This window comes from Leptidea sinapis, chromosome 15 (assembly GCF_905404315.1).
Source record: "Leptidea sinapis chromosome 15, ilLepSina1.1, whole genome shotgun sequence".
NCBI classification, from domain to species: Eukaryota; Metazoa; Arthropoda; class Insecta; order Lepidoptera; family Pieridae; genus Leptidea; species Leptidea sinapis.
Window position 1 is genome coordinate 1,179,860 of NC_066279.1, and position 14,649 is coordinate 1,194,508.

At 36.9% G+C, this 14,649-nt stretch overlaps 1 protein-coding gene across 1 annotated transcript in view; it reads right to left on the minus strand.

Moving 5' to 3' along the window:
* Nucleotides 1–427: 427 nt before the first annotated feature.
* Nucleotides 428–14,649, minus strand: part of LOC126968411 (homer protein homolog 2) — a 52,137-nt gene continuing 37,915 nt past the window's right edge. The window contains exons 7-10 of the mRNA XM_050813431.1: nt 3,274–3,440; nt 2,711–2,826; nt 1,864–1,980; nt 428–501 (exon numbers count right to left, since the gene is read on the minus strand). Coding sequence (XP_050669388.1) covers nt 460–501; nt 1,864–1,980; nt 2,711–2,826; nt 3,274–3,440 — 442 coding nt within the window. The 3' untranslated portion in view covers nt 428–459. The remainder of the gene's footprint in view (nt 502–1,863; nt 1,981–2,710; nt 2,827–3,273; nt 3,441–14,649) is intronic.

Consider the following 14,649-nt stretch of genomic DNA (forward strand, 5'->3'; position numbering starts at 1 on the left):
GTTAATTTTAAGTTGATTTTTATAATTCACAAAGAAAATGAAAGATCAAACAAGCAGTAACTTTTCCCCTTAGACTTAACAATTTGTTATTTGGGTTGGTTATTTACCAAATATTTGTAAGTGGAGATGTGTTCAGAAGAAGTCCTGCAAACGGAACACCGAGAGCTCGGTTCAGTAGCGCGGACGAAGCGTCACGTACGTGTCGTTGGGGGGACCGGGCCCCTCCCGAGAAAACGGCGGCGGGGGCACGGGGGGGCCGGGCCCCTCTCGCGAGAAGAGCGGCGGGGGCACGGGGTGGCCGGGCCCCTCCCGTGAGAACGGCGCCGGGGGCAAAGGATGGCCGGGCCCCTCCCGTGAGAACATTGCCGGGGGCACGGGGTGGCCGGGCCCCTCGCGCAGCAGCAGGGGCAGGGCCGCGGGGGGGCGAGGCACGGGGGCCCCGCCCGCCCGGCGTGCGTCTCATGTGTGCAGCGCGGTGTTAATCTCGCGGTGGATTGTCGACTGTGGAGTTGAAAATTTCAATTTATTTATTTATTTATTTAGATAGTTACACCAACAACACATCATTATAAAATTAAAATTTTAGCAAGAACACAAGGGATAGTACAATATGACATGTCTTTACAGTTTTGTTTACATTTACAATAGTGCGAAAAGAGTAACAAAGTTGAACAATTAAAATTTAAGAAATGAAGAGTTATACAAAAATGATGATATTAAATGACTTAAATACATTTCTACTTTAAAAAAAGAGATTTATAAAATTTATAACTATACAATAATTTACTTCTTATATTTAACTTACATAGCTAAGATATTAATATTTTAATGCAGTCGGTTTTAAATTTATTGATATAAGTCATATGAAAAATATCTACATTACCATTTTTTGCAGTGATATCGTTATAAGAGCTCATAATTCTATTTAAGGGGGCGTTTTAACCTATATTAGTTGTTGGGCTGAAAATATTTTCAATAGGGAATCTTGGTCTATTTCTAGGGACTGTAAGATTTACATTTAAAAGACATTCTGGGGATATGATTCTACCATGTATAATTTTATGTAAAGTACAGTACACACATCAGTTATTTTTCGTCTTATCTCCAATGAACTCATATTGAAATGGTCCAGTCTTGTTTTATAGTCTGCACGATAAGGGCAGGTTTAGTCTTTAAAAGCTAGAAAGCGAGTGAAGTTACGTTGAATACGCTCTAATCTATCAATATGGACATTATATTGGGGATTTGGACAATTTGGATGGGACAATTTGTTCATTGACGCAATTTCACACAAATTATCTAGTCTAAATGTACCGTGGGAGGGAATAGATCAGTTAATTTTCTACAACTTTTGTTTCAAACTTTTTTAAAGTGTAACTTTCATTACATCGTCTCAAACTTTTTTGTCTGTGTTGCATGTCGCGTGACGGTCGGGCGGCGCCTATAGTTCGCAGCAACTGACCGTGTAGTGTACAGACTATTTCCCATTTGTGCCAGTGCTCTACGCTATTTTTAGTTAAATGGCTACCAACACTGTGTCTTCCGGTACGTGGTCGCCATTCGAGGACTTTACTGCCTCAACGTCCATCTGTCCGTCGAACTATGTGCCCTGCACACTGCCACTACAGTAACGCAATTTTATTATGTCGGTAACTTTGGTTCTCCTACGGATCTCCTCATTTCTGATTCGATCTCGCAGGGAAGCTCCGAGCATATAGGCCTCTCCATTGCCCTCTGAGCAACCATGAGCTTTCTCTTCAGGCCCCATATTTAGCGACCACGTCTGCGTACCGTAAGTCATCACTGGCAATACACACTGGTTGGAAACCTTCATTTGTTAAGATAATAGTTATAAATAGTTACCAGTTCATCAATCTGCCGCGACAGCTGATCGTTCAGTGCCTGTATCACCTGTCTCTGTCCATCCTGCGCGGCCAGTGCCAGTTCCAACTGACTCTGTGCCATCTTAGCCTCGGCGTCCTGTAAAACCGATTATTTTCATTGAAAAAATACGACTTAGTGTCACATTGAATCAGGTATATCATATACAGGGTGGTTTTTTGAGAAAAGTTGTGGAAGGGCATAACTCCTTTCACGACTTTTATCTAAGTCTCGTAGTTTCAAACTTGGCTATCACCGCCCTTCTCGAAAAGACCACCCTGTGTATAGTAATTATTGACGACACGACGGACAACAATATCCGAAAAAGGTCGTCAATTCATCCCAGCAGTCCTCTTGACGTCATACTTCCGTCGCATCTGTGATCTTCCTCTAGATCTCATTCATCCCATGGTCTCCAATCTATCACCCATTAGAAAAATATGCCCCAGACCTGAGACGCACAGGCGCAAGAAACTCACGAGACATCTTTTTGAACATAAAAACTGTACATGTAAAAAATTATACAACTAATTAAATAACCTTACATTCCTTAGCTTATAGTTTATTTTATAATTATTGTCACATTTGCTTCTTCGTCACTGTTTTTTAAGTTTACTAGTATGACTAATAATATGTTTACTTTAGTTCTAAATAAATAATGGAACTGCTAGGTCTGTTTGAACTATATACTATGTAATTATGCTTGAATATGACTGTTTGTTTCCTGAATTAGTTTTTAATGAACACGTAAGCCACCTTCTGGTCACATCATCTAGGAATAATTTTATAGATAATAATATAACATTCAAACGTTTATATCTTCATTTACCTGTTCACTCTTCTTTAACTTCGTGATCTGCGCCAATTCCTCATTCTTCTGCGCTAGCTCCGCCTCCAACTGCGCCACTCTTTGTCTTAATTGTTCTACTTCATTAGCGTCGCCACCTTTAATGTCGAAGACTTAATGAATAATTAAACGCTAAACTAAACATTTTTTTATGACAATAAGGGACGAGGCGAGCAGGAGAATCAGCAAATGATAAATGATAGTCCCTGCCCATTATAATGCAGTTAACAACAAAGACTAGATAGACAAATGATTGCGAAACTGAAGTGAAAGTGGGCAGGGCACATAGTTTTACGGACAGATGGCCGGTGGGGTAGTAAAGTCCTCGTTTGGCGACTACGTACCTAACGGAAGTCATGACAGACAGATGACCGGCGATTTGGTCAAGAACGCCGGAATACATTGGATGAGGGCAGCGCAGGACCGATCGTCATGGAGATCTTTGGGAGAGGCTTTTATCCAGCAGTGGACGGTGGACAGCAGCAGCAGAAAATCCTTGATCAAAGAATGATCTTGTGTAACTACATCTATCATTCGGAGCTCACCTTTCCCCGCGTAGTGTCTGGCCCTGGCCACTTCCTCTCTATACTGATGGAGTTGTCGCTTCCACTCATCCACGTTGGCAGTACTCTCCTGAAGCGCAGCGGTCAGTCGCAGATTATTGCTTTTCAATGTAGCCAATTCAACCTCCCACTTCTTGGCATTCGCAGAACTGTTAAAAAACAATATAATTTACATTTTATTTATGAAGAGACGAGCGAAATGAACAGACGGTTCTGATTATAATAACGTACTTTCTTTTAAAATTACGATGCTAACCAAGGTTTTTGAAAAGCCGAAATATAATATAAAGAGGTTAAGTCTCACTATCCCAGTAATTTCACTAGCTACGGCACCCTTCAAATCACAATAAAAAAATGATTGCCCACTACGCAGCATCCCGTTGAAAAGGGCTTTTCAGCGGTAAAATGGTCATAATTTATGTTCCAATACAAGAATATTGACTGAATTAAAAGCCAATGCTTAGTAATTACCTAGTTGCAAGCTAAAACTAAATTTAAAAAATCAAAATATGAAAATGGCCAAAAGATGAGTGATAGTACTTAGGTTGGCAACGAGGCTATCAGCCCAACATTTTAAAATTAACGCTAAATCAAGAAAAATAAACCCCTTTTTTTAAAGAAAAAAAGATAAAGATTTTATGAGTTCCGACCGCGGTGGGAGGGAATTGACGGGAGTAACGAGTTTTTTGATTGAAGTATATTTCTATGAAAACAGTTTTCATTAGCTGAAAATATAATACGGACGAAAAACTAAAAGATATCTCAAAAATTAAAAGTTCTTCTCCTTACCTGCAATAGTAATGAACCTTTTTTATATTTTATTTTATTATATTCCGTACAACAAAAAAATATTTGATAATCATTATTAATTATGTTCAGATGCTAGAACAAAGTTCAAGAAAACGAAGTTAACAGTATGATAATGAATAATAATCTACGGGTGTTCAGTGTGCTAAATTGCTTATACTACTGTCAGGACGACGGCGGGGTGGGGATCGACGAGAGGGAGAATGGTCGCTTATCGACTCAGGTCCCGAGTAAGCTTGACCGCCTGTACAATGATTTCTTCTTGAATGGTCAAAGATGCAGAAATATTCTTTATTTTTATTATATAAGAAATGTTCGTTTCATAACTCCACCCCACCGTTTAACCCCTCCAAAAAAAATTCAAAATAAAAACTATCCCATGTCCTTTTCAGGCTCTCAATCTATCTCCATACCAAAAGTAAAATAACGGCCGTTTTCACTAACGTATCTCTAGTTACGAATATATTGCTATCACCGTTTAGTGACAAGATCTTATCTATCCATAGTTATGTCCAATATAGTAACTGTTATGGTCCAATGCTATCTGTCGATAGGTTATTAAAATTTAAGTAAGCGTAATAGGATAGATTTTTCGACCTCTAGTAAGTTAAACTAAGGATAGATAAGTTATTGTAAACGGCCGTAAATCGAGTCAGCCACTGAAGCGTACAAAATAAGGGACGAGACGAGCAGGACGTTCAGCTGATGATGTTGATACGCCCTGCCCATTACAATGCAGTACCGCTCCGGGTTCTTGAAAAGCCCAAAAATTCTGAGCGGCAATGCAAATGCGCTCGTCACCTTGAGACATAAGATGTTAAGTCTCATTTGCCCAGTAATTTCACTAGCTACGGCGACCTTCTGACCGAAACACAGTAATGCTTACACATTCCTGCTCACGGCAGAAATAGGCGCCACCTAAAATTTGCCGACATCCTGTGCAAAGGAGCCTCCCACTGGTAAAATTACTTTCGCATTTCTAATATTAGTACGGATTAAAATATATCGTAGCCTTGTGTCTATAGTACAGCCTGTATCTAGATAGGGGTAAGATAAAATTGCGCCAATTATTATAATTGTTTTACAAAAGATTAACAAACTATAATACAAGGAAATATTAACATCAACTTTAGTACTACTAATTTGAATCAAGAACACAACAAAAAGTGACGACTCATATCGCACACGCGAACGGTCAAGTGAGAAAACATCCATAACACTTTCAATCGTGAACACATCGAGCCAGTGTTGCGAAACAGCATCGGATTCACACGATGTTCTATCGACATTTTTCTCATGTGTTTATCGTAACTCTGGGTTGGCCAGAGGTCATAATAATTCATTTAAAAAAAGACCGTGTGCGTATCGGGACGCCCGACAAAAGTGATAACTTAAACTAACCTAAGTTGAACTATTGAAATTGTTTAAATTGAGAAAATCTTTGGATATTACTTAAATTTTATGTATTACTAGCTGACCCAGCAAACGTTGTATTGAAAATTTGAAGTTGTATGTATTTTTAATGCTGACTCATAATCAAACAAATTTAAAAAAAAAAAAATAAAAAAAAAAAAATCGTGTGGACCACCCTTAGCATTTAGGGGGATGAAAAATAGATGTTGTCCGATTCTCAGACCTACCTAATATGCACTCCATTAGAATCGGTCAAGCCGTTTCGGAGGAGTTCGGTCCCGCACACCGTGACACGAGAATTTTATATATTAGATAATAATATGATAATGTAAGGAAAGTTTATTTATTAATAAAATATTTTAAAATAGTTACAATTCTTGAATATGTACACTGGCATTTTGTGTTGTACATTATTCGTATCATTATATTTAATTCTATAAAAGTCACAAATCGTTAGAGTGAGATAGGAGGAGCCTGCCTACCGCTGCTGTATGCGTGAGAGAAAGGGCAGCCCGACAGATTGGCGCCGTAACGCGTTACGTTACTGAGCGGTTTACCCTCCCATAAGAAGCTATCACTTCAAAAATGAGTTAATAAGAAAAGTTACCAATTAAGTAATGAATTTTGTAAACCCGTTCATGTGTCATTCAGACTATTGTTTAAGCTTGTGAACAAGAACGTAAGCAATGGTTGAATTATTTAATTTATTAACATGTAATCATTATTATATCTATCATATGAAATAAAACATTACACTACCCTGTAACCGGCTATAGAAGATCAGACGCGAGTAGAATAACTCGATAATAAACTAAATCAAGAAATAAAATCGGAACGACTTTTTGAGTAAAAGCGCACATTTGTATCGTAACCACGATAAAACACTATCCACATAATGCGCCTTATTACCTTTGATTAGACGATACAATTCACACCGCTACTCGAATTCAGTTAAGGCGATGCCTGTCAAATTTAAATTAAAAAAAAGGCTACTCAGTCTGTTTATCCAAGGGCTCCATCTGAGTTAAGAACACAGTTTATACCTGTTTTATTTACTTAATATGACTTAAAATATTATTTACTATGCAAATTTTGTTTGTCCTAAGACCGTGCGTGTAAGAAGTGCCATTGGATACATTCTGAGTTAAATTATTTAATAAGATTGATTTAAAATAAAATTATGTACTAATTTGCCAATTTGGCTAGTTTGTAGTAATATTAGGATCAACAATGTTCCATTGTCAAATAAATATTTAAAAAATATTAAAGTGGACTGGTTCACAGATTCACAGACTACCGAGTTCAACAAGCATACATTAAAACTCTTTGCAGTTTTATAATAAATAGAAGTAAAGAAAAGGATAATGATGAAGTACGAGGCATGCCTATAAGTTTTGTCGTTTGAAGAAAAAAACAACTAGAACCTTATAGTACTTTTTATTGTATTTCAAAGTATTCACCACGTAGCTTATTATACTTTTCCATTCGCTCAAACCCTGGTTTGACCTGTATTATAACATTAATTCCACTCTAAAGTGGGGGTGTTCAAAATGGCTGACTTGAAAACGTCAACTTTTTGTTCAACGGACTGGAACCTTTGACCACGAAGACTTTTCTTAATTTTAGGAAATTTAAAGAAATCGTTAGGGCTTAGGTCAGGACTGCATGGAGGATGGTCAAGAATGTCTACTTTTTCTTGCTTCAAATACTCAATCGTTTGACGAGCGCTGTGTGAGCTCATTCGAATATACACTGGCCTGCAAAAGTAAGTATCACACTTTTCAAATTAATTTTTTTTCTTAACTATAGAAGGTAGAGATTTAAGATTAAAAACGTTTTGTTGTAAATTTTATAGGCTTTCATTCTTAGAAACTAAAATTATACATTAGTAAGATTTTTAACTTAAAAAAGATAAAACAATGAAAATAAACATTTTGAGTTTAGTGTAAAAAAATTCAACTAATATGTATTACATGTTATTTAATTTTTAATAACTGGTATTGCCTCCTCGAGCTCTGATTACAGCTTCAGGCCGGTTTGGTTTACTGAACACTAGGTTTCGGAGCCGATGTTGGGGACTATTCTCCCATTTTTTTACCAGGGCCTGCTTTAGTGCCCTGAGGGTAGTAGGTGGTGGTCTGCGATTTCTGACTAGCCTCCCAAGCTCATCCCAGGCGTGGTCAATCGGGTTGAGATCAGGACTTCTTGATGGCCAAGCCATCACGCTGATACCGACCTCCTGAATATACTCTTGTACGATATGAGCCGTGTGTGGCCGGGCATTATCATGCATCAGCATCGATCCATCACCAATATTTGCTAAATACGGCCCTGCATACTCATTGAGAATCTCTTGAGCATATCTTTGCCCAGTGAGGGTGCCATTTTCTATGGCTACTAGCTCTGTGCGACCTTCTGAAGATATGTCAGCCCATACATGTACACTGCCTCCACCGTATTAGACTCTTTCTGAGATGCAGGCTTGAAGGTATCGCTCACCAGGTCGCCTGTAAACACTTCGCCTTCCATCAGAAGTGTAAAGGGTGAATCGAGGCTCATCTGCAAACAAAATTCTTGAACATTCTTCTTCATCCCACTGCATGTGTTCACGGGCGTATCGCAGTCTCGCTACTCGATGCTGTCTCTCGAGTTTTCGCTGGCCTTCGGGGTTCTTCTCACTGTACTGTCACTAATGTAGTCCCTCCGGGTCTGAAGTAGCTGTTGCTGGACTTCAACTGCATTTTGGTGGTGATTTCTTAACACAGTGGAAATAATATAACGATCTTCTCGGGCACTGGTACACCTGGGTCTGCCATTACAAGGTCTCCTCAGATGGTGTCCAGTCTCTTCGTACCTTCGCTTTACCTTCTGGACCGTTCGTACCGTCACACCCACCATTCTTGCAGTGCGACGCATACTGATGCCTAGTTCCAGAAAAGCCATGATCCTAGCACATTCTTCAACTGAAAGAGGCATGATAATTAAATGTTATATGCTTTTTAGCATAAATTTTTAAAACAAGACCCATCGATCTTGAAAAAAATTTAAAACAGAAAGAAAAATGTGAATGATAAAATTGTAATTCGGAAACGTCCACTTTGAAAAAGGAATGGTTTTGTTTTTGAATTTTTTTTCAGCCAATTCTTAAAAGAAGGTTACCGACTATAAAGTTTTTATGTACAAAATTAAATTCTCTTTGGAGTCCTTTTTATTTCGAAAGTATATCTTGTGAACTTGAAACGTTATCCCAATTTTAAAAGTGTGATACTTACTTTTGAAGGCCAGTGTAGAACAGTTACAAATTCAAAATTGCCGAGAAATATGGAAACCACAGAACTTAAAAGCATGCCTAGTATTCTAGGGCAAACTGTAATATAAGTAACACATACGAGTCGAAGACACCGCCTTAACACATCGTCGATTATTCATATCGAGTGCGTGTACATCTCGAATAACAATCTCAAGAATTATTCGCGCTAGTTGCTCTAATTCATTCGAATATGCAATGTAACATCATAACAATTGATTACGTGTGTAATAATAAAATGAAAAACTTGTTTGATATTTTAATTTGAAAGACAATTGCTAAACCTAATAAGCCTATAAGTTTGATCAAGGAGAAAGGATGTATGAAAGTAGATAACTGCACAAATCACAAAGGAAGGGAGAAGATATATCTGGACAGAGTCAAATAATAACCTTCAAGCCAAGGAAAATATGAGAGACAGTCAGACGAATATGCTATAATAACAGACAGTCAGACGGTTCTCAAGGCATTAATATCCTATACAATAAACTCACGACTGGTGTGGACGGGAAATTAAATAATATATCTGACCTCAACCAAGTTACTAGGTTATTAGTACCAGGAAACAAATGCACAGCAGTAAACTAGATAGCTGACCTAGCTGGTCAAGAAGGATTCTCATTCATAGGTCCAGTACCCTTTTGAAGTGCTACTAAGTCTCTAATCTACAGAAATCAGGAAAACACAGAAAGCAGCTAGCTTCCGGACAAGGTGAATTAGACGTGCTAAGCTTTAATAATTATATTAATTACTATTGTTTATTCATGGACAGGAGACAACTGTGAACCCCCAAAGTTTTCTTCTCTGAATGGGTCCTTAGTCAAAACTGATTCAGCCATGAGGACCCTAAGGTCGTAGGTCTTAACTACGCCTCCTCTTTCAGAGCAGAATGTTATCCAAAATTGCATTTAGGTTTACAATGGCGACGAAAATTTTTCATCGTGCTAGAATTAACGGGTCACCTATCGTCTTTGTGTACCTGCTACCAGTAAACCAATCACATTCAATATGCTTACGTGTTAAAAAATTCTAAGTATACATAATAAATTGGCGATTGCTTCCATGATACTAAATTATATCGTATAAACCACCCACCCGGCGTATATTCCGGCATGAGCAGTTGGTTTAAGTCGGTTCATTTTTAATTAGAATATCCTTCCGTGTTTGATATGTAGTATTTGCCCTGAGTTTGGCTGCATTAAAACTATACACTCATATCTTTCGTAAGCTACACATGTCTTGAATGTTGAAGAGACTAAATATATTTTAATAAATTTATTCATGTTAGAATTTGAGAATTGTATTTTCAATATGATCAGGGTCCATGTACGTAAAAATGTAAAGATTATTACATTTCACCAGTAGCAAGCACTTCTGGAAAGATGCGCTTTAATGGGAAGAATCGGGCAAAAAAACTAATTGCAACTTTTTGAAATCAATATTTACAGCGGTAACAAATGCTTATACCAACGTTTCAACTAAAGTGAGAAAGTAAAAAATTCCCTTTTATCCCACTGGATCTAGCCACATTCCTGTTGAAGTTAGCCGTTTCGTAGCCGATACGCAAATGAATGAAAGCACCCTTAGAATAATAGGTACAGTCTTACAAGTTGGTCATTGACTTAACTGCTTCTACACCCGCACTGCCGATTTTACGGTCATCCGCAGCATGCAGCATCTTTACGCCGTCACGGTACATGACGTAACGCTTCACGTATTACACGCACAAGCGATCGTATCGACGCGATCGCTCCGAACGGGCTCGTTAACCCAATCACGAACGGACGGAAGACTGTCATTTTCAAATAAGGTGTACGATATTTAGAAGGTTAGAAAATAATATATACCTTGTTCACAAATTTACACCTGAGAAAAAATATTTTGTAAAATTGTACCCCTATGAAGGTAAATTATAAGGGTAACTTAAATTGCCGGCAATGAGTCTTCGTCAACGACAAAGTTATGATAAACTTCAATCATTCTTTCATGCTGGAACCATCACATGCCAATGCTTGCAAGTGGTTCGATGAATCTTACTGATGACCTGCGGGAAGTGTGACGCATGATAGAGGCAGACAAAAGATAGACCTTCCAACAGATTCGAACAAACTTAGACATTAGTAAGAGTCAGGACAAAAAACAGCGTCAGGATGTTATTACATAGATGCCGCATAATTTGACCGAAACTAAACAAAAGAAAAAAACTGTCGCGTAGATTGGTAATAAGGGTTTTATAGGCACTTCGTCAATTTTGTCGAAACAATACACAGTGAATACTGGCGGATATTAGTAGTGTAGTACAAGACTCGTAGAGTTGGCCATAGTTTTCTCATAAGAGGCCTGCAGATATCGTATATCAAAGTATTTATTCATTGCAGTTAGTTACCTTAATCATTGTCTTTATTAAATTAAAAGACATTGTTATTTTGTTTTAATTAGAACACAAAACAGAATTAGAACAGGTTAAACAAATTTAGCCAGTGATGACTTACGGTACGCAGACAAGGTCGCTAACTATGGGCAAGATGAAAAAGCTCATGGTAGCTCAGAGGGCAATGGAGAGGGCAATGTTCGGAGATTCCCTGCGTGATCGTATCAGATGTGTGGATTTTGGATGGGTTGGAATGTTGGATGAGGCAGCGCAGGACCGATTATCGTGGAGATCTTTGGGGGTGGTCTTTGTCCAGCAGCGGACGACTTCCGGCTCATGATGATGATGAAACAAATTTAACCCTCTAAGGTGTGTACACAGTTTGATTAGTAGAAATATATGTTTGAAATGTTATAATAATAAAAAACATTCAAAAACAAGCTTTATGTAAAATGTTATAAGTATTAATATAATTTATAAGAAGATGGACAGTAATGTAAACTTATTGGGACGGAAATTGAAGTCCATGCTATGCACCATTATTTGAAACGGTATTGAATCAAAAGTACACATTAAAATAATCACTATGTGACTACGAATAATGTTACATTTCGCATAACTAACACCTAGACTCGTATCATATAGTAGGGAGGTGCAATATATGTGCGTATAAGTTGACAGCGTGTGCGAAATAATTTACATTTGTCGGTGGAACATTGACCAAAGTGAATTTTGTGTGAAAGTTAAATCAAAATCGAAAAATATGGAAATTATCGTGAGTATATTTTGAAATAAAATTGTCATTATAAAAATCCACTTTCTATCTAATTTTAAATTAAGCAATTTATAAAAAATAATATTTTCAAGATTTTTTTAATAAGTGCATTAATATGTTTTACTTATTTAATAATATAATAGTGTTGTTACAAAATTCAAAAGATTTTTACATGAACATTACCTCAATTTAGTTAAATTTTTCCAAGTGGTTAATTTTAGATCGATACAGTCAAGAACTCGCTTTGAGTTCATATTTAAATCTAATTACATAAAGTTAGGAGTTTCGAAATATGCAACCTTACATAAAATTTTTAAGAGTTTCTACAACAACTAACGTATTAAGTAATTTGTATTTAATATATTAGTCAATTTTGGGTATAATTTTGAATGTTCAATTTATTGACTTCTCTGTGAAGTTCTATCCTATGCCCAACAAGAATTATCAATATTTTTAACATATTTAATTTTGTCTCTTCATGACAATGCCATCTCATAACTATCCAATGAAATAAGAAATTTAATAATTTAATTTTAAACAAAATAAGTTTAAGTCAGTTATTGGGATATAAAAAGCTAACTTTTCACCAAATCAAGGGATTTTTTTTGTAAAAGATAAAAATAAAAAACCAAAGACTTGGTTATTTGAATTTTGCACAAAAATTTTGAGTTTCATGTAAAAAAGTTTAAATAAAAAAGTTTAGAAAAAGGTCTAAACTTTGCTATGTAACTTTTTTCCACAGGACTTGTAGTTTTGTCGGAAATTGACATAAACCGCTTTTTACCCTTAAGGCTGCTTTCCCAAGAAATCGCCAAAATAGCGCATAATTGAAACCATTTCTTGACGCTTTATATAAAGCTTATATTTTTTATTATCTTAGAGCTAAAAGCTCATATCTTATTAAAAATGCTTCTAATTCTGAATTAAAACTATGGAGATCTTGTGCGAAAGAGGTAACATAGCTCCGCTCGTTTCCTCTAGGCCATTGGTTGCGTCCCCAGCCTTAAACCCTTCCACTTCCCGACCTCAGATCACCCGTAATTTATGTTTCCTTTCATTTTTGTAATATTCTCTTCCTTTTCCAATGGGTTTCATCCTACTATTATTTATTTTGGTTTCAAAAATTATCGACCCTGGTCGACAAGTAGAATATCTCCTTACAAAATCCCTATAAATCGCTACAGCACGAATTTTGGGATTATTTGAAATTATATGAAAACTAAACATACGCACTTTACAGCCAACTGACATGAACTGGTTAATTTTATAAAAAGCTACTCGAAAGCCACCGAAAGCGTCAAAGCGAACATTACGTGTTAATCTAAAATACTGTTACGTGTGTGTGTACCAAATGTTGTGAATTAATTCAGTCTCGCTCTAACGGCCGTTCCCAGTATACTATCTACAGATAGAGATAAATTACCACCTTCTACTGTCAGTCAATAATCTGAAGCTGTCCCAATATACCCAATAAGTCATTCTTATCGTCTTATATGGGGACGCGTGAATTGAAATTTCCATACAAACTTCTATCGCTGGTAAGCTATACGTCGTCCCATTGACAGACAGCGTTTACGGATGAGGTGAGTTACCGTCGAGAAGTTTATTGGGACAGAAAATACAACGATAGTTACGATTTTTATCTCAAGTAAGAGATTGAATATTGGGAACGGCCGTAAGAAAACAGCGTTTCACCCAATTGTATGAAACGTGCAGTCATTGATAGATTGACAGATGACGGCTATAATCTTGTAGAAAACGGAGATAGCCGAAATCCACTACGTTTTAAGCAACTGTTCGCTTTCAAACTTAGTCGGATTATACTTCGTCGCCAATCGCCATACTTTAATTACTACTATTTCAAACTTATGTCAAATCACTGCACGTTTCATAGTAAACTAAATTTCAATTCTTACTCAGGCCTCTTATTACGTAATATTTACATCTTATTCGGTGTCGTGCCAGAATTGGGCGAGTCAACATCTATGGATGCCTCGTGTAGAGGTGAAACACGTGTCGAATTGATTAAAAGGCATAAAACGCATTTATTTTCTCAAAATTGATTCTATAGGATTCTTTTTGATGTGATTTCTAACACTACCACCGCTTTGGAAACAAATGGCACTCTGAGCGAGAAGAAGACAAATCTTTGCGGAATTAACATTTAAGAAAACTCACAAAATTTTGTTAATTATGGATTTGCGCACAGCAACGTCTAATTTAATAAATTTTCTTAATTTTTATTAACACCTACGCCATTACTTTTATACCTCATTGCTGATTTATCTGTAAATTGAACACAGTATTTTCTGATCAATTACTATATAACATGCTCGCGATAATTTATTAAAAGTGTTGGAAAAAACCGTAGAGTATTAGCATAATAAAAGTGTTTTCTTTCGAGCAATTTCCTCGAGACAAGGAATAGCCGCGAAGGAAGTGTTATGCTCGCCAACCGTGTTTACTGTACTGTGGCAAATTGATTATGTTGTACATAATTTATTTATTGACGATGCTGTAACTGTTGTAGTGTTTATGAATGGATGCTTTTAAGGGTTCCGTAGCAATACGGTAGGCAATAAGAGGAAAACATACGTCCGTCTTTCTGTAGTTTTGACGTCTGAAATTGCCGCTATAAGAACAAAAAACCAAACGATAAACACGGACGAGTAAAAATATAAGGAT